The 21,724-nt window shown below is 43.6% G+C and overlaps 1 protein-coding gene across 2 annotated transcripts in view; it reads right to left on the reverse strand.

Moving 5' to 3' along the window:
- Positions 1-21,724, reverse strand: part of PACS1 (phosphofurin acidic cluster sorting protein 1) — a 188,870-nt gene that overhangs the window by 42,234 nt on the left and 124,912 nt on the right. For both annotated transcript variants that reach the window (XM_032282763.1, XM_032282764.1), the window contains exon 2: positions 17,999-18,086. In XM_032282763.1, coding sequence (XP_032138654.1) covers positions 17,999-18,086 — 88 coding nt within the window. The remainder of the gene's footprint in view (positions 1-17,998; positions 18,087-21,724) is intronic.

The following is a 21,724-nucleotide window of genomic DNA, read 5'->3' on the forward strand; positions in this document are numbered from 1 at the left end:
AGGACTTAATGAGTATGAGTTGATAAAAGCACAGAGTGTGGCCCACATCTATATCAAGGCACAGAACACATCAGCTGCTTCAGAAAGAGCCCTGGTGGCCCTTTCCAGCCTACCCTGTGCCACTCTCTCAGAGATGAGCACTGTTTTCAATTCTCTCACCATTTTTAGTTTTGCCTGTTCTCAAATTTTTTTCTTTCTTTTTAAGAGACAGGGTCTTGCTATATTGCCCAGGATGTTCTCAAACTCCTGGCCTCAAGCAATCTTCTTGCTATGGTCTCCCAAAGTACTGGGATTATAGTGATGAGTCACCATGCCTGATTTAAACTTTTTTCTCTTCTTTTTGAGACACAGTCTCACTTTGTCACCTAGGCTGGAGTGGCATGGCACAATCTCAGCTCACTGCAGCCTCGGCCTCCTGGGTTCAAGTGATTCTCCCACCTTAGCCTCCTGAGTAGCTGGGACCACAGGCACACACGACCACACCTGGCTGATGTGTGTTTTTGGTAGAGACAGTCTCATTATGTTGCCCAGGCTGGTCTTAAACTCCTGGGCTTAAGCCATCTGCCTGCCTCAGCCTCCCAAAGTGTTGGGATTACAGGCGTGAGCCACCGTGCCAGGCCTAAAAGTTCATACAAATGGAATCCTACACTGTATACTAGTCAGGTATGGCTTCTTTTGCCCAGCATAATGTGTCTAAGGTTCATCCCGGTTTTTGCATGTGTCAATAGTTCACTGCTTATTGATGATAGAAGGCTATTCTATGAATATATACAGGCTGAGCATCCCTCATCCAAAATCCAAAATGCTCCAAAATCAGGGCCAGGCATGGCAGCTCACACCTGTAATCCCAGTACTTTGGGAGGCCGAGGCAGGTGGATCACTTGAGGATCAGGAGTTCAAGACCACTCTGGCCAACATAGTGAAACCCTGTCTCTACTAAAAATACAAAAAAAAAAAAAAAATTAGCCAGGCATGGTGGCACATGCCTGTAATCCCAGCTACTTGGGAGGCTGAGGCAGGAGAATCATTTGAAGCTGGGAGACAGAGATTGCAGTGAGCCAAGATCACGCCACTGCACTCTAACCTGGGCAACAAGAGTGAAACTCTGTCTCAAACAACAACAACAACAACAACAAACAACAACAACAAAAACCCAAAACCCAAACCACAAAATGCTCCTAAATCTGAAACTTTATGAGGGCTAATACAATGCCACAGGTGGGAAAGTCTACACTTGACCTCATGTGACAGGTCACAGTCAGATAACAGTCAAAACTTTGTTCCATGCACAAAATTAAGAATATTTCATAAAATTACTTTCAGGCTATGTGTATATAAAACATAAATGAATTTCGTGTTTAGACTTGGGTCTCATCCCCAAGACATCTCATTATATAAAAATATTCCAAAACATTCCAAAACACACAAAAAAAACCGAAGTCCAAAATGATTCTGGTCCCAAGAACTTTGGATGAGGGACACTCAGCCTGTACTGCACCATTTAGTCAGTCTCTGGCTGCTGAGTATCCACACCTAGGTTATTTATAGTTTTTGGCTATTATGGCTAAAGCTGTCATTCTTGTGGAAGTCTGTGTGGACATACGTTTTGTTTTTTCTTGAGATAGAATTGCTGGGTCTTAGGGTGTATGTATGTTGAACTTCATGAGAAACTGCCAGACTAGTTTCCAAGGCACCGGTCCATTCCACACCCGCAGCAGCAGCATGAGGTCTTTCTGCTGCTCCACATCCACACCAACACTTGGCAAGCCCCTTGACTCACGAATCCTAATGGCTACGTGAAGAACATCGTGTGGTCGCAATTTGCATTTCCTTGACAACTAAAAAAACTGACCATCTTTCCATCAGTTTACTGGTAATTTGTACATCTCCATTTATTAAGTGCCTGATCAAACTTCTTTGCCCATTAAAAAAAATTGGGTTGTGAGGCCAGGGGCGGTGGCTCACATCTGTAATCCCAGGACTTTGGGAGGCTGAGGTGGGTGGATCACAAGGTCAGGGCTTCAAGACCAACCTGGCCAATATGGTGAAACCCCATCTATACTAATAATACAAAAATTAGCTGGGTGTGGAGGTACATGCCTGTAGTCCCAGCTACTCAGGAGGCTGAGGCAGGAGAATAGCTTGAATCCGGGAGGCAGAAGCTGCAGTGAGCTGAGACTGCGCCACTGCACTCCAGCCTGGATGACAGAGCAAGATTCCATCTCAAAAAAAAAAAAAAAATTTGGTTGTTTGTCTTGAATTGTAAGAGTTTCTTATTTATACAAGTCATTTGTCAGGCATATGTACTGTAAATATCTTGCTTATTCATTTTCTTAATGGTATCTTTTGACGAAGTATTTAATTTTCATCAAGTCAATTTTATTATTTTTTTTCTTTTGCGGTTAATACTTTCTGAGACCTGTCTAAGAAATCTTTGCCTACTCTGCGCTGGGCGTGGTGGCCCACGCCTATACTCCCAGCACTTTGGGAGGAATGGAAAAAAGAAATCTCTGGAAAAGGAATCTCAGAATTGCTGAGAGCACTGGGTGTGGCGGTATGCACTTGCAGTCCTGGCTGCTTGGGAGGACTGCTTGAGCCCATCAGTTTGAGGCTGTAGTACATCATGGTCAACCTATGACCAGCCACTGCATTCCAGCCTGGTCAACAAAGGGAAAAAAAAAAAAAAAAAGCAAAGAAAAAGAAATGCTGAGAGAATCTAAAATGTGGCTTATAGACAACAGTGGCATTCAACCAGCCATCATCATCTTGCTCCCAGGAAGCTATCTGGCAATATTTGGAGATCGTTAGTTGTCACAACTGGGTTGGAGGGATGATCCTGGCATCTGGACAGTGGAGGCCAGGGATGCTGTTGACTGTTCTACAGCGCACAGTACACCCCACAGCAGAGAACGATCTGGCCAAAGTATCAACGGTACTGAGGCTGAGCTGCTTCCTGGGCATCCTTCTCCAATGGTGGCTGCTTTTCTCCCACAACCAATACACCATTGGGCTTGGAGGTGGGGCAGGTATCCTGTTTGCTGCTTAGCACCAGTTCTAGAACATTCTCCCTTCTATCTCGTAAAAACTCCCCACTTTGCATTGATGCCATCCACTTAGATCACCCTCCACTCTTTGCTGTTGCTGTTGTATGCAACTGCCTACATTGCTGCTCGTTCTTGAGTTTTGTTCATGCCCGACTCTTCCTCTCCCTAACGCTACTCTGGTCTTAATGCTTTATGCTTTCAGCACATGCTCTGTCTAACATGCTGGCCTCTAGGTCCCCTCATTCCTGTCTTCTAACACTCCTGCCCCTGCACCCATCTCAGCCGCACACCCACACAATTACACTCAGGCCTCACCACTGCTGATCGTTACAACCAATGCTCATCTCCTGCATCCCTCTCTCTGATGGCCGCCTCCTATCCTCCCAGCAGATTCACCATCTCCAGTGTGTCAACTGCAAAGATGCCTCAAGCCCACCAGGACCTATAACCCATGGACGCCCCCTTCGCCATTCCTCAGGTGCCCGCTGCCCCTCTTCCCTCCTCGCCCAGCTCCAATGCTGTGATCCATGTCTATAAACATGCCTCGCATGCCCCCCAGCTCCTCTGTCCTGCCCTTCTCTGCTATACCCATATGGTAAATTACAGCCCTATTTAAATCCAATGGCCCCAGCTGAACATGCCTGGAGAGGAACATAATCAGGCTAGCTGATCTCACTTTAAATTTATGACCCAAATCTTAAGTGGCCTCCACTGCTGCCTGGCAGTCAAGCTGTATTTCTCCATGTCCTCTCACCTTCCCATCCTGCTACCGCAGGATGATTTCATACCTTCCCGCTTTCCTCAGATCTCCAACACCTTAGTCCTCCTCTCGCTCTAAGCTGATAATCTTGATTCCTGCTTCACTGGGAAAGCTGAAGCTGTCCCCACCACATCGGCCTGCTGTCTGGTGCTCTGTATGTCCAATTCCCTCCAGTCACACACATGAACACCCCTGTTCCTAGCTGGAGCCAAGCACTTGGCTGGGCACTAACCTCATCCTTTCTTACCTACTCAAAGCCACAGTTCCTGCCATTCTTGTTTTTTTTTTTTTTTTTGAGACGGAGTTTCGCTCTTGTTACCCAGGCTGGAGTGCAATGGCGCGATCTCGGCTCACTGCAACCTCCGCCTCCTGGGTTCAAGCAATTCTCCTGCCTCAGCCTCCTGAGTAGCTGGGACTACAGGCACGCACCACCATGCCCAGCTAATTTTTTGTAGTTTTTTTTCAGTAGAGACGGGGTTTCACCATGTTGACCAGGATGGTCTCGATCTCTTGACCTCATGATCCACCCACCTCGGCCTCCCAAAGTGCTGGGATTACAGGCTTGAGCCACCACGCCCGGCCCCTGCCATTCTTCTCTCTTCCATAATCAATGTTCCTCCCCATGCTGGACTGTTCCCATTAGCAAACACCCTACTTCTTTCATCTTAAAAAAAATGTCCCCTCTTGTCCCCACAGGCACTGCTGGCTATCACTCCACATCCCATCTTCCCTTTGGAGCCAACTCCTCAGAGGCCGTTTTTGCTCTCTTGAAGTCCTCTTCTCTCATTTTCTCTTAAATGAATTCTGGTTGGCCTTCCTATCTCCAACACTCTACCAAAACTGCTTCAGATGAGGTCTCCCATGTCCTCTCCTTTGAAGAATCTGAAAGTCAGATCTCATCTATCTGCAGCTTTTTTTTTTTTTTTTTGAGATAGAGTCTCGCTCTGTTGCTAGGCTGGAGTGGAGTGCAGTGGTGTGATCTCAGCTCACTGCAACCTCCGCCTCCTGGGTTCAAGTGATTCTCCTGCCTCAGCCTCCTGAGTAGCTGAGACTACAGACACGCACCACCACGCCCAGCTGATTTTTGTATTTTTAGTAGAGATGGGATTTCACCACATTGGCCAGGATGGTCTCGATCTCTCAAACTCGTGATCCGCCCGCCTCAGCCTCCCAAAATGCTGGGATTACAGGCATGAGCCACCATGCCCGGCCCTATCTGCAGCTTTTAACAGAGCTGATCGATCACTACTCCTGGCAGCACTTCCTTCAGGTGGTTTCCAGACCACCACAAGCCTCTGGATTTCCTCCTACCATGAAGGTACCTTTCTCAGTGTCCTTTTCCTGGCATCTTAACATTGGAGGGCCTGGGGCTGTGATCCTTGGCCCTGTTTTCTTCCCTCTATTCACTCACTCTACTCCTGGTTATCTCAGGCAGCCTCGGGGTCTCCAGTGTGCTGATGCCTCCCCAAAATTCTATCTCGACCCCAGACCTCCTTCCCGAACACCAAACATTTCCCCCTGGATGTTTAATACGGAACATGATAAACTGAATCTCGGATCTTTCCCTGCAAATCTGCTTCACCCACAGTCTTCCCATCTTGCCGAATGGCAATTCCACCCACCAGTGGCTCATACCCCAACTCTTGCATCATCCTCCTCTCTTTCCAGAATCCCTGTCGTGGCCTAATAACTGGTCTTACTGATTCTTCTTTCCTACATACAACAGCCAAAGTATCCTCTGACTGCTCTGTTCAAAACCCTCCAATTCACACAGAATGAAAACCAGAGGCTTTCTGCCCTCCCCATGCCACACTGTACTGACCTCCTTGCCTGCCACTCTGACTTTTCTCCAGCCTCCTCCTCTTTTCCTCTCATGCTGCCAGACAAGCCAGACCCCATGCCTGCCTCAGGGCCTTGCCCTGGCTCTTTCCTTTGCCTGGAAGGCTCTTCTTCTAGATACCTGCAAAGCCCTCACCTCCCTCAGAGTCTTTGGGTAAATGTCATTTTCTCAAGCAGGCCTACCATGACCACTGCAGGGGATCTGTTAACTTCCTCTACCCTAGCCCTCTCCATCCCTTTTATCTTATTTATTGTCACTATCAGACATATCACCTTCCAATAGCAGCAGCCTCATTATATGATTATACAAACTCTCACCACCCAAGTATGTACTCTAAATACTTGTAAAAAAAATTTTTTTTTTTTTTTGAGTCAGAGTTTCACTCTTGTTGCCCAGGCTGGAATGCAATGGCGCAATCTTGGCTCACCGCAACCTCCGCCTCCTGAGTTCAAGCGATTCTCCTGCCTCAGCCTCCTGAGTAACTGGGATTACAGGCATGCACTACCACACCCAGCTAATTTTTTTGTATTTTTAGTAGAAACGGGGTTTCTCCATGTTGGTCAGGCTGGTGTCAAACTCCCAACCACAGGTGATCTGCCCACCTCGACCTCCCAAAGTGCTGGGATTACAGGCATGAGCCATTGCACCCAGCCAATACCTGTACAACTTTCTATCCCAAATTCACTATCTGAATTGCAAACTTGCTAGAAGGAATCTGCATGTGCAGATAGCAGGATGCAGAGTGCAGTGTGTGACGGGACTGCAACCAGGCCCGGCCCGGCCCTTTCATGCATGGTGCACTACTGTCCTCATCTTTCCTACCCTTCCCCAGCGATTTAGGTTTCATGGGTTCCAGTATTTGCTTATTCCAGGTGCCTGGGGCACTACCAACCAGAGTCCAATGTCAAAATTATTTTTAATATACTGATGTATCATTTGTTTATCTATATAACAGTATATCTTCGTTTGCAGTATAGAAGCAAAACCACTTATATCTAAATACTAAAGTAACATAGCACATTAAAATATCTATTAACATCAGTATATTTTAAAAATTAGGTTACAGGTGTTTTATTATTATTTTGAGATAGAATCTCACTCTATCGCACAGGCTGGAGTGCAATGGCACGATCTCGACTCACTGCAACCTCCACCTCCCAGGATCAAGCCATTCTCCTGCCTCAGCCTCCCGAGTAGGTGGGATTACAGGAGTGCACCACCACACCCAGCTAATTTTTGTATTTTTAGTAGAAATGGGGTTTCACCATGTTGACCAGACTGGTCTTGAACTCCTGATCTCAGGTGATCCACCTGCCTTGGCCTCCCAAAATGCTGGGATTACAGGCGTGAGCCACCACACCTGGCCAGGTTACTGGTGTTTTAAATGCTTCTGATTTAGACCAAAAATTCTTACCATATAGATATTTAACAGTATTGTTGCCAGGTGTAGTGGCTCACATCTATAAATCCAGCACTTAGGAGACAGAGCTTGAGCCCAGGAGTATAACAGCTGCCTGGGCAATATAGTGAGACCCCATTCTCAAAAAGAAAAAAATCAAGAGTATTGTAGTGATATTTGAGGAAACTGGTTGAGGTTTCTGGGATGTCTGAAAATAAATTATTTTTCACTTTTATTTATTTCGATTTTTTGTTCATTTGTTTTTGAGATGGAGTCTTGCTCTGTTGCTAGGCTAGAGTGCAGTGGTACGATCTCGGCTCACTGCAACCTCTGCTTTCTGGGTTCAAGCGATTCTTGTGCCTCAGCCTCCTGAGTAACTGAGATTACAGGCTCCTGCCACCACGTCCAGGCAATTTTTTTGTATTTTTAGTAAAGACAGGGTTTAACCATGTTGACCAGGACAGTCTCAATCTCTGACCTCGTGATCTATCCACCTCGGCCTCCCAAGGTGCTGGGATTACAGGTATAAACCACTGCGCCTGACCTCAATTTTTAAATTAATAATTTTTATGGGTACATAGTAGGTATATATATTCATGGGGTACATAAGATATTTTGATACAGGCCATACAATGTGTAATAATCATGTTAAATGGGATAATTCATCACTTCAAGCATTTATCATTTATTTGTATTACAAATATTCCAATTATAATTTTAATTATTTTAAAATGTACTACAAATTATCATTGACTGTAATCACCCTGTTGCATCATCAAATATCAGATCTTTAAAACATTTAAAAATTTTTTATAATTAAAATTTTTTTGGCTGGGCGTGGTAGCTCATGCCTGTAATCCCAATTTTGGGAGGCTGAGAAGGGCAGATCACCTGAGGTCAGGAGTTTGAGACTAGCCTGGGCAACATGGTGAAACTCCATCTCTACTAAAAGTACAAATATTAGCCAGGCATGATGGTACATGCCTGTAATCCCAGCTACTTGGGAGGCTGAGACAGGAGAATCGCTTGAACCTGGGAGGCAGAGGTTTCAGTGAGCCGAGATTGCAGCACTGCACTGCAGCCTAGGCAGGCAACAAAACAAAACTGTCTCAAAAAAAATTTTTTTTTTTTTAAATAGAGATGGGGTTTCACTATAGTGCCCAGGCTGGTCTCAAACTAGTGGACAAGGGATCTTCTTACCTCAGCCTCCCAAAGTGCTAGGATTACAGGCATAAGCCACCATGCTTGGCCAAACAGAAATGATCTTATTCATTCTTCGTTCTTTTCTTTTTTTCTGAGATGGAGTCTTGCTCTGTCACCCAGGCTGGAGTACAGTGGCACGATCTCGGCTCACTGCAGCCTCCCATTTCAACCAAATCTCCTGCCTCAGGAAAATGTACTAAGTCTTTTCACCTCCCGAGAAGGTGGGACTACAGGCACCCACCACCAAGCCCAGCTAATTTTTGTATTCTTAGTAGAGATGGGGTTTCATCATGTTGGCCAGGATAGTCTCGATCTCCTGACCTCATGATCTGCCCACCTCGGCCTTGCAAAGTGCTGGGATTACAGGCGTGAGCCACTGCACCCAGCTCTAATTTACATTCTTACCAACAATGTGTGAGGGTTCCCTTTTCTCTACATCCTAACCAGCATTCACTATTGCCTTCTTTTGGATAAAAGCCATTTAAAATGGGGTGAGATGATATATCATCGTAGTTTTGATTAGCATTTCTCTGATAATCAATGATGTTGCATACCCTTTCATATGCCTGTTTGCGATTTGTAGGTCTTCTTTTGAGAGATATCTATTCAGATCATTTGTCCATTTCTTAATTGGATTATTAGATATTTTCCTGAGTTGTTTGAGCTCCTTATATATTCTGGTTATTAATCCCTTGTCAGATGGACAAGGGACCCCTTTTTGGCCTCCCAAGGTGCTGGGATTACAGGCATGAGCCACCATGCCTGGCCCAAAGCTTTTTAACTTGATGTGATCTCATTTGTTCATTTTTGCTTTGGTTGCCAGTGTCAGGTACTACACAAGAAATCTCTGCCCAGATCAATTTCCTGGAGAGTTTCCCCAATGTTTTCTTTTATTATTATTATTATTATTATTTTAGTGGCCAAAGCAGTTGAAAAATTATTTTCTTTTAGTAGTGTCATAATTTCAGGTATTAAAATCTCCAGTCCATTTTTATCTGATTTTTGTATATAGTGAGAGATGAGTCTAGTTTCATTCCTCTGCATATAGATATCCAGTTTTCCCAGCATCATTTATTGAAGAGATTGTCCTTTCCCCAATGTACGTTCTTGGCACCTTTGTTGAAAATTAGTTCACTGTAGATGTATGGATCTATTTCTAGATTCTCTATTCTGTTCCATTGGTGTAGGTTCTTGTTTTTATGCCAGTAACATGCTGTTTTGGTTACTATAGTTCTGTAGTATAATTTGAAGTCAGATAATGTGATTTCTCAAGTTTTGTTCTTTGTGCTCAGGATGGCTTTGGCTATTCTGGGTCTTCTGTGGTTCCATATACCTTCTAGGATTGTTTTTCTATTTCTGTGAAGAATGTCATTGGTATTTTCATAGAGATTACATGAAATCTGTATGGACATTTTAACAATATTGATTCTTCTAATCCATGAATATGGAATACCTCTCCATTTTTTTGTGTCTTTTTAAATTTCTTGCATCAATGTTTTAGTTTTCTTTTTTCTGTTTTTGGAGACAGTCTTACTCTGTCCCTCAGGCTGGAATGCAATGGTGTGATCTCGGCTCACTGCAATCTCCAGCTCCCGGGTTCAAGTGATTCACCTGCCTCAGCCTCCTGAGTAGCTGGGATTACAGGTGCCCACCACCATGCCCCACTAATTTTTTTTTTTGTATTTTTAGTAGAGACCGGGTTTCACCATGTTGGCCAGGCTAGTCTTGAACTTCTGACCTCAGGTGATCTGCCTGCCTCGGCCTCCCAAAGTGCTGGGATTAGAGACATGAGCCACCGTGCCCGGCCTATAGTTTTCCGTACAGAGATCTTTCACTTCTTTGGTTAAGTTTATTCCTAGGTATTTTATTTTATTTGTTGCTCTTATAAATGAGATTACTTTCTTGATTTCATTTACAGATGCTACTGATTTCTGCATGTTGATTATATATCCTACAATGTCACTGATTTTATCAGCTCTCATAGTTTTATTGTGAAGTGTAGGCTTTTTCACATATAAGATAATATCATCTGCAAACAAGGATAATTTGACTTCTTCCTTTCCAATCTGGATGCCTTTATTTCTTTCTCTTGCCTGACTGCTATAGTTAGAACTTCCAGTACTATACTGAATAACAGTGGTGAAAGTGGGGATCCTTGTCTTGTTCCAGATCTTAGAGGTAAGGCTTCCGATTTTTCTCCGTACAGTCTGATACTAGCTATGGGTCTGTCATATATGGCTTTTATTGTGTTGAGGTATATTTCTTTTATACCCATTGTTTTGAGGATTTTTGTCATGAAGGCTTGTTGAATTTTATCAAATGCTTTTTCAGAATCAATTTTTGTTTCTAGAGATGAGGTTTTGCCATGTTGCCCAGGCTGGTCTCAAAACTCTTGGCCTCAAGTGATCCTTGGCCTCCCAAAGTGCTGGGATTACAGTCAGGAGCCACGATGCCCAGCCATTCAGCATCAATTGAGATGATCACATGGGTTTTGTCCTTCATTCTGTTGATATGTTGTATCACATTAATTGATTTGTGTATGCTGAACTATCCTTGCATCCCTGGGATCTCACTTGGTCATGATGAATGATATTTTTAATGTGTTGTTGAATTCTGTTTTCTAGTATTTTCTTGATGATTTTTGCATCAACGTTCTTCAAAGATACTGGCCTGTCATCTTCTTTGGTTTTGGTACCAGGGTAATACTGGTCTTGTAGACTGAGTTTGGAAGTATTTTCTATTTTTTGGAATAGTTCTTCTTTAAATGTTTGGTAAAATTCAGCAGTGATGCTATCAAGGCCTGGGCTTTTCTTTGCTGAGAGACTTTGTTAATGGCATCTAACTCATTATTTGTTATTGGTCTATTGAGGTTTTGAATTTCTTCATAGTTCAATCTTGGTAGGTTGTATCTGTCCAGGAATTTATCCATTTCTTCTAGATTTTCCAGTTTACTGGCATATAGCTGCTAATAGCAGCCACTAATGATCCTTTGAATTTCTGCAGTGTCAGTGACCTCTTTTTTCACCTCTAATTTATTTGGGTCTTCTATTTTTTCTTAGTTGATTCAGCTAAAGGTCTGTCCATTTTGTCTTTTCAAAAAAACATTTTTGGCTCGGTGTGGTGGCTCATGCCTGTAATCCCAGCACTTTGGGATGCCAAGGCAGGCGGCTCACTTGAGGTTGGGAGTTTGAGACCAGCCTGGCCAATAAGGTTAAACCCCGTCTCTACTAAAAATACAAAAATTACCCACCATGGTGGTGCATGCCTATAATCTCAGCTACGAGGGAGGATGAGGCAGGTGAATTGCTTGAATCCAGGTTGCAGTGAGCTGAGATCACACCACTGTACTCCCGCCTTGGGGAAAAAGCAAGAACCCCTCTCAAAAAAAAAAAAAAAAAACCAAAAACCAAAAGCTTTGTTTTGTTGATCTTTTGTATTTTTTAAAATTTCCAATTCATTTATTTCTGCTCTGATCTTCATTATTTGTTTTCTTCTACTAATTTTGGGTTTGGTTTGCTCTTGCTTTTCTAATTCTTTAAGAAGAATCATTAGATTGCTTATTTGAAGTTTTTCTTCTTTTTTGATGTAGGCACTTATAGCTACGAACTTCCCTCTTGGTAATGCTTTTGTTGTATCCTATATGTTTTGATATGTTTCCATTATCATTTGTTTCAAGAACATTTTCAATTTTTTTCTTAATTTCTTCATTGACCCGCTGGTCATTAAGGAGTATATTGTTTAATTTCCATGTATTTGTATCATTTTTGAAATTCCTCTTGTTATTGATTTCTAGTTTTATTCCATTGTGGTCAGGGAAGATGCTTAATATTATTTCAACTTTTTTTTTTTTTTTTTTTTGAGATGGAGTCTCGCTCTATTGCCCAGGCTAGAGTGTAGTGGTGCGATCTCTGCTCACTGCAACCTCCGCCTCCCGGGTTCAAGCGATTCTTCTGCCTCAGCCTCCTCAACAAGTGCCCGCCACCATGCCTGGCTAATTTTTGTGTTTCTAGCAGAGACGGGGTTTCACAGTGTTGGCCAGGATGGTCTCGATCTCCTCACCTCATGATCCACTCGCCTCATCTCCCCAAAGTGCTGGGATTACAGGCATGAGCCATCGTGCCCAACTTCAACTTTTTTGTGAATGTTTCAAGACTTGTTTTGTGACCCAATATATGCCCTATCTTTGAGAATGATCCATGTCCTAAGGAAAAAAAAAATGTGTATTCTGGCTGGGCGCAGTGGCTCATGCCTGTAATCCCGGCACTTTGGGAGGCCAAGGCAGGCAGATCACGAGGGTCAAGAGATCAAGACCATACTGACCAACATGGTGAAACTCCATCTCTACTAAAAATACAAAAATTAGCTAGGCATGGTGGTGTACGCCGGTAGCCCCAGCTACTCGGGAGGCTGAGGCAGGAGAATCACCTGAACCCAGAAGGCAGAGGTTGCAGTGAGCCGAGACGGCGTCACTGCACTCTAGCCTGGCAACAGAGACTCTGTCTCAGCAACAACAAAGTGTACTCTGCAGCCACTGGAAGAAATGTTCTGTAAGTATCTATTAGGTCCATTTGGTCTATAGTGCAGTTAAGTTCAGTGTTTATTTTGTCTGGATGATCTGTCCAATGTTAAAAGTGGGGTGTTAAAGTCTCTAGCTATTGTTGTATTGGGGTCTAACACTCTCTTTAGCTCTAATAATATTTGCTTTATACATCTGGGTGCTCCAGTGTTATTTACAATTGTTATACCCTCCTGTTGAGTTGAACCCTTTATCATTATATAATGACCTTGTCAATTTTTGTAAATTTTGTCTTGAAATCTATTTTGTCTGATGTAAGTATAGCTACTCCTGCTCATTTACTGGCTTCCATTTGCATGGAGCATATTTTTCCAACCCTTTATTTTTAGTCTATAAGTGTCTTTATGGGTCAAGTGTGTTTCTTGTAGGCAACAGATGTTTGAGTCATGTTTTTGTTTTTGCTTTTCTGAGACAGCATCTCACTCTGTTGCCTAAGATGGTTTGCAGTGGCACAATCATAGCTCACTTTTTAGCCTTAACCTCCCGAGATCAAGTGATCCTCCTACCTTAACTCCTGAGTAGATGGGTCTACAGGTACACATCACCACACCCAGCTAATTTTTCAAATTCTTTGTAGACACTAGGTCCCACCATGTTGCCCAAAACACTATTTTGGCTGAGTATATGAAAAAAAAAATCCAGACTTAAAGTGATATATAGTTGGGAAAAAGTAGAGCATTTTAACTGCCTTTTCAGACAACTGTAGAATTTTTTATTTATTTATTTTATTATTTTTATTTTTAGAGACAAGGTCTCATTCTGCCGAGACCTTGTGGAGTGCAGCGGTGTGATCATAGCTCATTGTAAACTTGAACTCCTGGGCTTAAGCAGTATTCCTGCCTCAGCATCCTGAATAGCTGGGACTGCAGGGACATGCCACCATGCCCAGATGGTTTTTATTTTTTGTAAAGATGGGGTCTTGCTGTGCTGCCCAGGATGGTCTCGAACTCCTGGGCTGGAGCAATCCTCTCACCTTGGCCTCCCAAAGTGCTGGAATTACAGCATGAGCCACTGTGCTCAGCCAATTGTGGACTGTTTTTCTTTGATACTACACCATTAACTCTCTAAATGGTAGTTTCTTAATAAGACTCTTGTATGTTAAAATCCAATCAACAGAAAAAGAACGTTAGTGGGAAAACTAGGAAATCTGAAGTCTAATTAATAGTATTGTACCAATGATAATTTCTTAGTTTTGATAAATGTACCATGGTTAAGAGAGACATTAACATTGGAAGAAACTGGGTGGGGTATACAGGAACTCTAAACTATCCCTGCATCTCTTGGTTACATTTAAAATTATTTCAAAATAAAAAGTTAAAAACCCAATCCACTGGTCTATTTTGCTCTTTGAAAGGATCTTTCTAAGTGTATTAGGTGAATGGGGGAAAAAAAAAGGAAGAATCTTTTATCCAGCATGACTTTGTAACTTCATGCAGTAGTCATTTAGAAAATATTCAAATGTTACATATTATACAACATAAAAAACCCAAAATCTTTAATATCACTTCTGATTTCTTCAGAAAAGTCTTTAAGAATTGGGAAGCTGTTAAGCTCTCAGTGACAGAAACAACTTTCCAAAATTCTAATTTTCATTTAAAAGCTCAAATTTTGGCCAGGTGTAGTTGCTCATGCCTGTAATCCCAGCACTTTGGGAGGCTGAGGTGGGCAGACCACCTGAGATCAGGGGTTTAAGTCCAACCTGGCCAACATGGTGAAATCCCACCTCTACTAAAAATACAAAAATTAGCCGGGCATGGTTGTGGGCGCCTGTAGTCCCAGCTACTTGGGAGGCTGACGCAGGAGAAAAAAAAAGCTCAAATTTTATTTATCACTGGTAACCAATACTAAGTTGTTTTCCTTGAATTGATAGGGTAACTTTGTTACTTCTTTTTTTTTTATTTTTTTTTTTTATTTGAGATGGAGTCTTGTTCTGTTGCCCAGGCTGGAGTGCATTGGTGCAATCTTGGCTCACTGCAACCTACGCCTCCCAGGTTCATGCGAATCTCCTGTCTCAGCCTCCCAAGTAGCTGGGATTACAGGTGCCTGCGACCAGGCCTGGCTAATCTTTTGTAGTTTTAGTAGAGATGAGTTTTCACTGTATTAGCCAGGATGGTCTCGATATCTTGATCTCGTGATCTGTCCGCCTTGGCCTCCCAAAGTGCTGGGATTACAGGTGTGAGCCCCTGCGCCTGGCAACTTTGTTTGCTTTAAAGAAAACAGTTTCCAAATATCTGAGTCTAAATAATCTGTTTGTCTAAAAGTCCCTCTTTCAAGTAAAAATGGCATTTCATGAAAAATGCAGCTACTGTAGTTCACAACTCAGTAGCTCTAACTTGCACAGGCAGTAGTCCTGGAGACAGACATCATACTTTGCTGCGAGGCAGAAGTGCTCAGTGCATACTTCCCATCTCATCACACACAGTATGAAAAGATGCAGACTCAAGGTTGAGATATAATAAATTAACAAGTTTTACTGCTTTCTTAAGAATGTTCTTAAGCAAAACTGGCTTTCTCTCTCTTTTTTTGAATTGGTCTCTCTCTGTCACCCAGGCTGGAGGGCACTGGCACAAACAGCTTATTCTAGCCAGCTCCTAGGCTCAAGTGACCCTCTTGCCTCAGCCTCTCAAGTAGCTGGGACTACAGGGGTGCGCCACTGTGCCCAGCCCTTTTAACCTCTTATTTCACTCATGAGATGGAAAAACAACATAATGACTCCTGGGATATTGGGGGCAATTGTCTTGAGACACCAGCAGCTTTATCCACCGTTGCTCTTGTACCTTCAGTGCAAAAGTCAACATGCTAAAAAGGCAAATAATGCCATAGTATTATCATGAAAATAGTTTTGGCCTCCTGTACCTCTGGAAGTGCCTTAGAGACCTCAGGGCTGCAGATCTCCTTTGGGGAATTAGTACTCAACTAGCTCTCCTTTGGGGAATTACTGCTCAATGCTTCCTAAAGGCAGGGATTTTTATCTGTTTTGATCACTGCTGTATTTCCTGTGCCTAGAACAATGTTTGGCACATAATAGATGTTCAGTAAGTATTTATTATATGAATGCATAAATAAGTGACTGAATAAATGAGTGTGGTGATATCTGTAATTACTTTCGGCTGCTTGGAAGTAGAGCAATTTAAAAATTCAAAATATTTGTAGTTTTGGTATAATTTAGAGATATAAAATGTTAAATATTTAATCGGGAAATAAATTATTTATTTGGCAAAAGCATTTAACTACAGGGATGACAAACGTAGTGGGGAACTTTCAAAACCACCCCAACGGTGTCAGGACGGGACAACAACATTCTTTAGCAAAGAAAACAAGTCCTGAAAATGGGAACACTGTCTGTAACCTAGAAATGGGGACCAAAATTGGGAGAGGAGGACAAGACACTAACAGTTCTCATCACTGTCCTACAGGTGCTTTCCCAACACACAGTGTCTGGGAACACTTCATAGATTTGGAAGAAATTATGCATAAAGTGAGCAGGGAATTAAAATACAAGGTGTGACACACAGAAATTCATGAGTAATTAAAACATTTTTTTTTTTTGAGATGGAGTTTTGCCCTTGTTGCCCAGGCTGGGGTGCAATGGTGCAATCTCTGCTCGCTGCAACCTCTGCCTCCTGGGTTCAAGTGATTCTCCTGCCTCAGCCTCCCGAATAGCTGAGATTACAGGTATGTGCCAACACACACAGCTAATTTTGTATTTTTAGTAGAGAAGGGGTTTCTCCATCTTGGTCAGTCTGGTCTCAAACTCCCGACCTCAGGTGATCCGCCAGCCTCGGCCTCCCAAAGTGCTGGAATTATAGGTGTGAGCCACCGCACCCAGCCAAGTAATTAAAACATTGTGTTTTTTTTTGTTGTTGTTGTTGTTTTGAGATGGAGTCTCGCTCTGTCACCCAGGCTGGAGTGCAGTGGCATGATGATCTCAGCTCACTGCAACCTCCCACTCCCAGGATGAAGCAATTCACCTGCCTCAGCCTCCCAAGTAGCTGGAACTACAGGTACACATCACCATACCCAGCTAATTTTTGTATTTTTAGTAGAGATGGAGTTTTACCATGTTGGCCAGGCTAGTCTCGAACTCCTGATCTCAGATATCTGCCGCCTTGGCATCCCAAATGCTGGGATTACAGGTGTGAGCCATCACACCTGGCCCAATATTTTAAATGTTGAGAACTAAATTAAGATAATGTATTTGTCCCAGAAAGAGACCCAAGCACCCCAATGTATGATTTACACACTGTGAGTGATACAGAAGTGGATTTTAATGAAGGTAATATAGTACAATAAATTGCTGCATAATAGGTGAACTAGCTAATAAAATATTCTGGTTAGTAGGGAGTTATCACCCAGTTTGCTATTTTTCAATGAGTAAGAATTCAGTAAATAAACCATCCTTAAGCTGAAGACTCCAGTCATTATTTAGTGACTCCAGAGGCACTGCAGAATCTCACTCTACTCCAGGGAGTCATCAGCAGAAAGGATTGATCAGTTAGGGAAGTCCTGGTAATGGAATTTAATGAGCACAAAAATAACCCACTCTTTAGTTTCTGGTCCCAGTTCTGCCGCTTGGTAATCAGCTGGCAACAGATAAAATCCTGAGCCCTTCTATAATTTCTCCTTTCCTTAAATTCAGGAATACTTAAGAGTACAAACGTTCGTGAAATATCTGGGGGCCCTTGAAAGTACGAAGTGTACGGAGTTATACATGGGATTTACATATCCCAGTAAACTCTAAATTGCCGAGTCTGAAATAACAATCTGTAAGTTTCTTTTACCCTATAGAAAACCTCCAAAGTGCTTCCCACACCCGTGCATCTACCTGGATCTAGCAATCCTGGGAATAAGACTGAAACCAACACTAGCCAGCCTAGTAATTGGAGTTTACAATAAACACTTTAGCATCTATATCACTTGATCCTCACAGTGGGTGTAGGGTAAACCATTTCTGTTCTTCAGACAAAGAAAGGTTAGAAGAAACTGAGTGCCTTAACCAAGAGGCAGAGCTGAGCTGAGTAGGTCCCGTGAGCTCTGTCATCTTTCCACTGTGCCCCTTGCTGTGCTGACAGGAGGAAGACAGAGGTGGTCCCAGTGGTATTTCTGAAGCCCCAGCAGTGGGCAGATGGTTATCCAGCTTCCCTGGGTCCTGAACAAACAGTACTGCCCCACTCACCTGCAGCTTCACAGCAATGACCACTGAGTTAAGATCTTTGTCCATTTCTTTTAGCATGACGAGTTTCTTCAGGGTCAAGCTGAATAGCCTAGAAAAACAGAGAAGGAAGATGCTGTCATATGCAAGGAACTTATGAAAAAAGTGATGAACAACTGGTTGGGCAACCTACTTTATCTGAAGTAAGAATGTGAGAACGCCGTCCTCAGTTCCGGGGTCCTTTCTCTCAGTGCAAGAGCATCCCCTCTTACTTAATATTTATACTTTTGTTTTAAGAGATGGGTCTCACTATGTTGCCCAGACCAGACCCCCTAGGCCCAAGGATCCTCCCCATATGGCCTTGTGAGTAGCTGGGACCGCAGGCACACACCACCATGCCAAGCTTCTAAAGTCAAGTGTCAAAAGGTACATTATTCCATGAACTCCTGTGGATGTCATTTGTCTCAAGCCAAAGCCAACACGTCTTCCATGCCTAATATGTTGGAGCCATTTCTGAGGCGGAAGAAGAGACCAAGGGGAGGAGAATCAGCCAGTTCCTCTTCTACTTTCCACCTGATCACAGCTGACAGATGTACAGATGTAAATCTTTAGCAAGAGGAGATAATCCATACAAACAAAACATATACCATTTGGCAGGAAATGGTTAAATGGTCACAAATTCTATTTCAGCTGCATTTCATTCCTCCAAGTATGCAGAAAATCCTCTGTGCCACAAATCTGGAAATTCCCTGCAACTCAAAAGTGACAGGACTGTCCCTCACTGTGGAGTCTCAGTAACTCTGCTCTGACTTGACCCTGGCCTTCCCACAGCAGGGCGACTCTGGACTTCCAGCAGGAGTGGGAGGGAGACACTGGACGCTGTCTTTCTCTGGCTACCTGGGTTGTCAAAGTCTTGAAACATTCTTCTCCTGGGACACATGAGGGTTGTTGCAGACCAGAGTCACAAGTCCAGAGACTCCGACTGGATTTCATGCCTCTTTTTGCCTTGGTGCTGGGGCCCTTGGGGCCCTGCTCAGGCCTGTCTTGCGTCTCTGAGGCCCTCCCTCAGGCTCCAGCCACACTGACTTTCCTTTGGTTCCCTGGCGATGCCACCTTCTCGCCTCGGGGCCTTTGGAGGCTGCTGTTCCTTCTGTTGGCACCAGTTTGCCAGCTAATGCCTCCTCAGCCTTGGGTTATGCATTTTTGCCAGGAGGGCTTCCCCCAATGCCTTGCCAAGTCTGTGATGTGCCCCCAGCACAATTCCTGTCCTGCCACTGGAGTGTAACTTCCAGCGGGCAGGTAGTGGGATTGCCTCTCCACCGCTCTCTCCACAGTGTCTGCCCAAATGCTGGGCACAGTACAGTTGCTCAGCAAATATTTGTTATGTTCAGTTTCCTAAAATGGCTTCTAGCTAAAACCTGATTAATGAAAGTATGCGAAAAAATCAATATAATTCATTTTTTTTTTTAAAGGAGGACAAATCCAGGTCAATAGAACTGAATTCTGGTTTTGAATTAACCTCACCCAAGTATACTTTTTTTCTTTTTTTGAGATGGAGTCTCACTTTGTCGCCCAGGCTGGAGTGCAGTGGTACAATCTCGGCTCACTCCAGCCTCTGTCTCCCGGATTCCAGTGATTCTGCTGCCTTGGCCTCCTGGGTAGCTGGGATTATAGGCGCCCACCACCACACCCGGCTAATTTTTGTATTTTTAGTAGGGATGGGGTTTCACCATGTTGGCCAGGTTGGTCTTGAACTCCTGACCTCAGATGATGTGATCCACCTGCCTCGGTCTCCCAAAGTGCTAGGATTATAGGCATGAGCCAACATGCCCGGTGGCCACCCAAGTACTTTCAAAGACCTGCTGACTAACACAAAGAAAAGCAAATAAATCTTTTTCTTTGCTTTCTTTTAACTGAATCAAGTTTATAAAAACTTATCAGGTCTCTTGGTCGATATTATTCATCTAGACCCCAAAAACAGGACTGTGTGGATGTGTGTTGGGGGCTCACTGTTCTACCTGTGCAAGAGAAAACATTTCAAGTGGAGTAGTGACCTGCCCAAATTCACTTACCTTGTAAGTGACAGACCTGGATTCTAATCCTAATCTCCTTGTGGTGGACTGAATACCCAACCCCCACCACCCAGATGTTCAACTCCTAATCCCCAGAACCTGTGAGTATGTTACCTTGGCAAAGTCCCATGGCAAAAGGGATTGTGCACATGTGATTAAGTTAAGGTTTCTAAGATGGGGAGATTATCCTGGATTATCTGGGTGGGCCCAATATAATCACAAGAGCCTTTAAAAGAGGGAGCCCAGTAGGGCAGAGTCAGAGAAGGAGATGAGTCTATGGAAGCAGAGGCTGGAGATCTGGTTGCTGGCCTTGAAGATGGAGAGAGGGGTCAGGAACCAAGGAATATGCAGCCTCAAGAAGCAGGAAAAGGCAAGAAAATAGTCCTTCCCTGCAGCCTCCAGAAGGAGCACAGCCCTGCCCACACCCTGCGTGTAGCCCAGTGAAATCTATTTTGGACTTCTGACCTACAGAACTGCAAGATAATAAACATGTGCTGTTTGAAGTCACTAAGTTTGTGGCCACTCGTCACAGCAGCAGTAGGAAGTGAACCACCCCTCATCCCAGGGCCTGGCCCTTTCCCATCACATTGCTGCCTCCTCAGTCCATGACCTGGGCATCCTCACCTCTGATCCCCTAAAACACTCTCCTGACATCTGTTACTCCCGAGACATCTGGGTTCAAGCTCTCTCCAGAATCCCCCCATCAATGACTGCCCACAGCATCGCCTGTTTCTCCCTTCCCTTCAGAGCAGAGATGTGCTGTCCCATAGGGAACTCTGGTTCTGCTGATGCCAAAGGGATTACTACAGTTCACAAATGGCTACTCAGAAATGTAGTTAACTCCTGCAGTCCCAGCTACTCGGGAGGCTGAGGTAGGAGGACTTCTTGAGCCCAGTAGTTCAAGGCCAGACTGGGCAACATAGAAAGATCCCAGCCTCAAAAGGAAAGGGAAAGGGAAAGGGAAAGAGAAAGGGAAAGGGAAAGGGAAAGGGAGAAAGAAAGAAATGTGGATGGCTGAGGCAGGAGAATTGCTTGAACCTGAGAGGCGGTGGAGGCTGCAGTGAGCTGACATCATGCCATTGAACTCCAGCCTGGGCGACAGAGGGAGACTCCATTAAAAAAAAAAAAAAAGAAAGAAATATAGTTAACTATGTACACTGTTAAACTGTATTTTGTGCCTTGATGGCTTAAAACGAAATGGGGCATGACTGGGCTGAGCAAATGGAAAAGGCTGAATATGCCCAACGTTCGTCCTTATCTGAGGCTTGTCAAAATCAAATATAATGGAAATAAATCTCTGAAATTCAAATGTTTGATTTGAGAGGAAAAAATTGCAATTGGATAGTTTTCAGTATGTCCAAATAACAAAGAGAAGGTTAGATGTTTTATAAAAAAGAGAAATGTTACATATTGCTCTTTGAGAAAGTTCATTAGCACAAGTAAGGTTTTGGGAAACTGGCAAGCTCTGATAGGTGAGTGACAGTGATGGGCAAAACTAAGCTTAGAGCTGTAGCACGTCGTTTCAGTAGATATCCAATAAAACGGGTTTCAGGTTATAGCAGGCAGTTTCAGCAGCCAGGCTTGCGGAGAATTCCATTTCTGGAACAATGCCCTGAGTGCCCTTTCCCTGGTTTCTCGGTTCTGTTTTAGTTGGGTATAACAAGAATAACTCAATGTG

This window comes from Sapajus apella, unplaced genomic scaffold (assembly GCF_009761245.1).
Source record: "Sapajus apella isolate SASKATOON/1434 unplaced genomic scaffold, GSC_monkey_1.0 scaffold14, whole genome shotgun sequence".
NCBI lineage: Eukaryota > Metazoa > Chordata > Mammalia > Primates > Cebidae > Sapajus > Sapajus apella.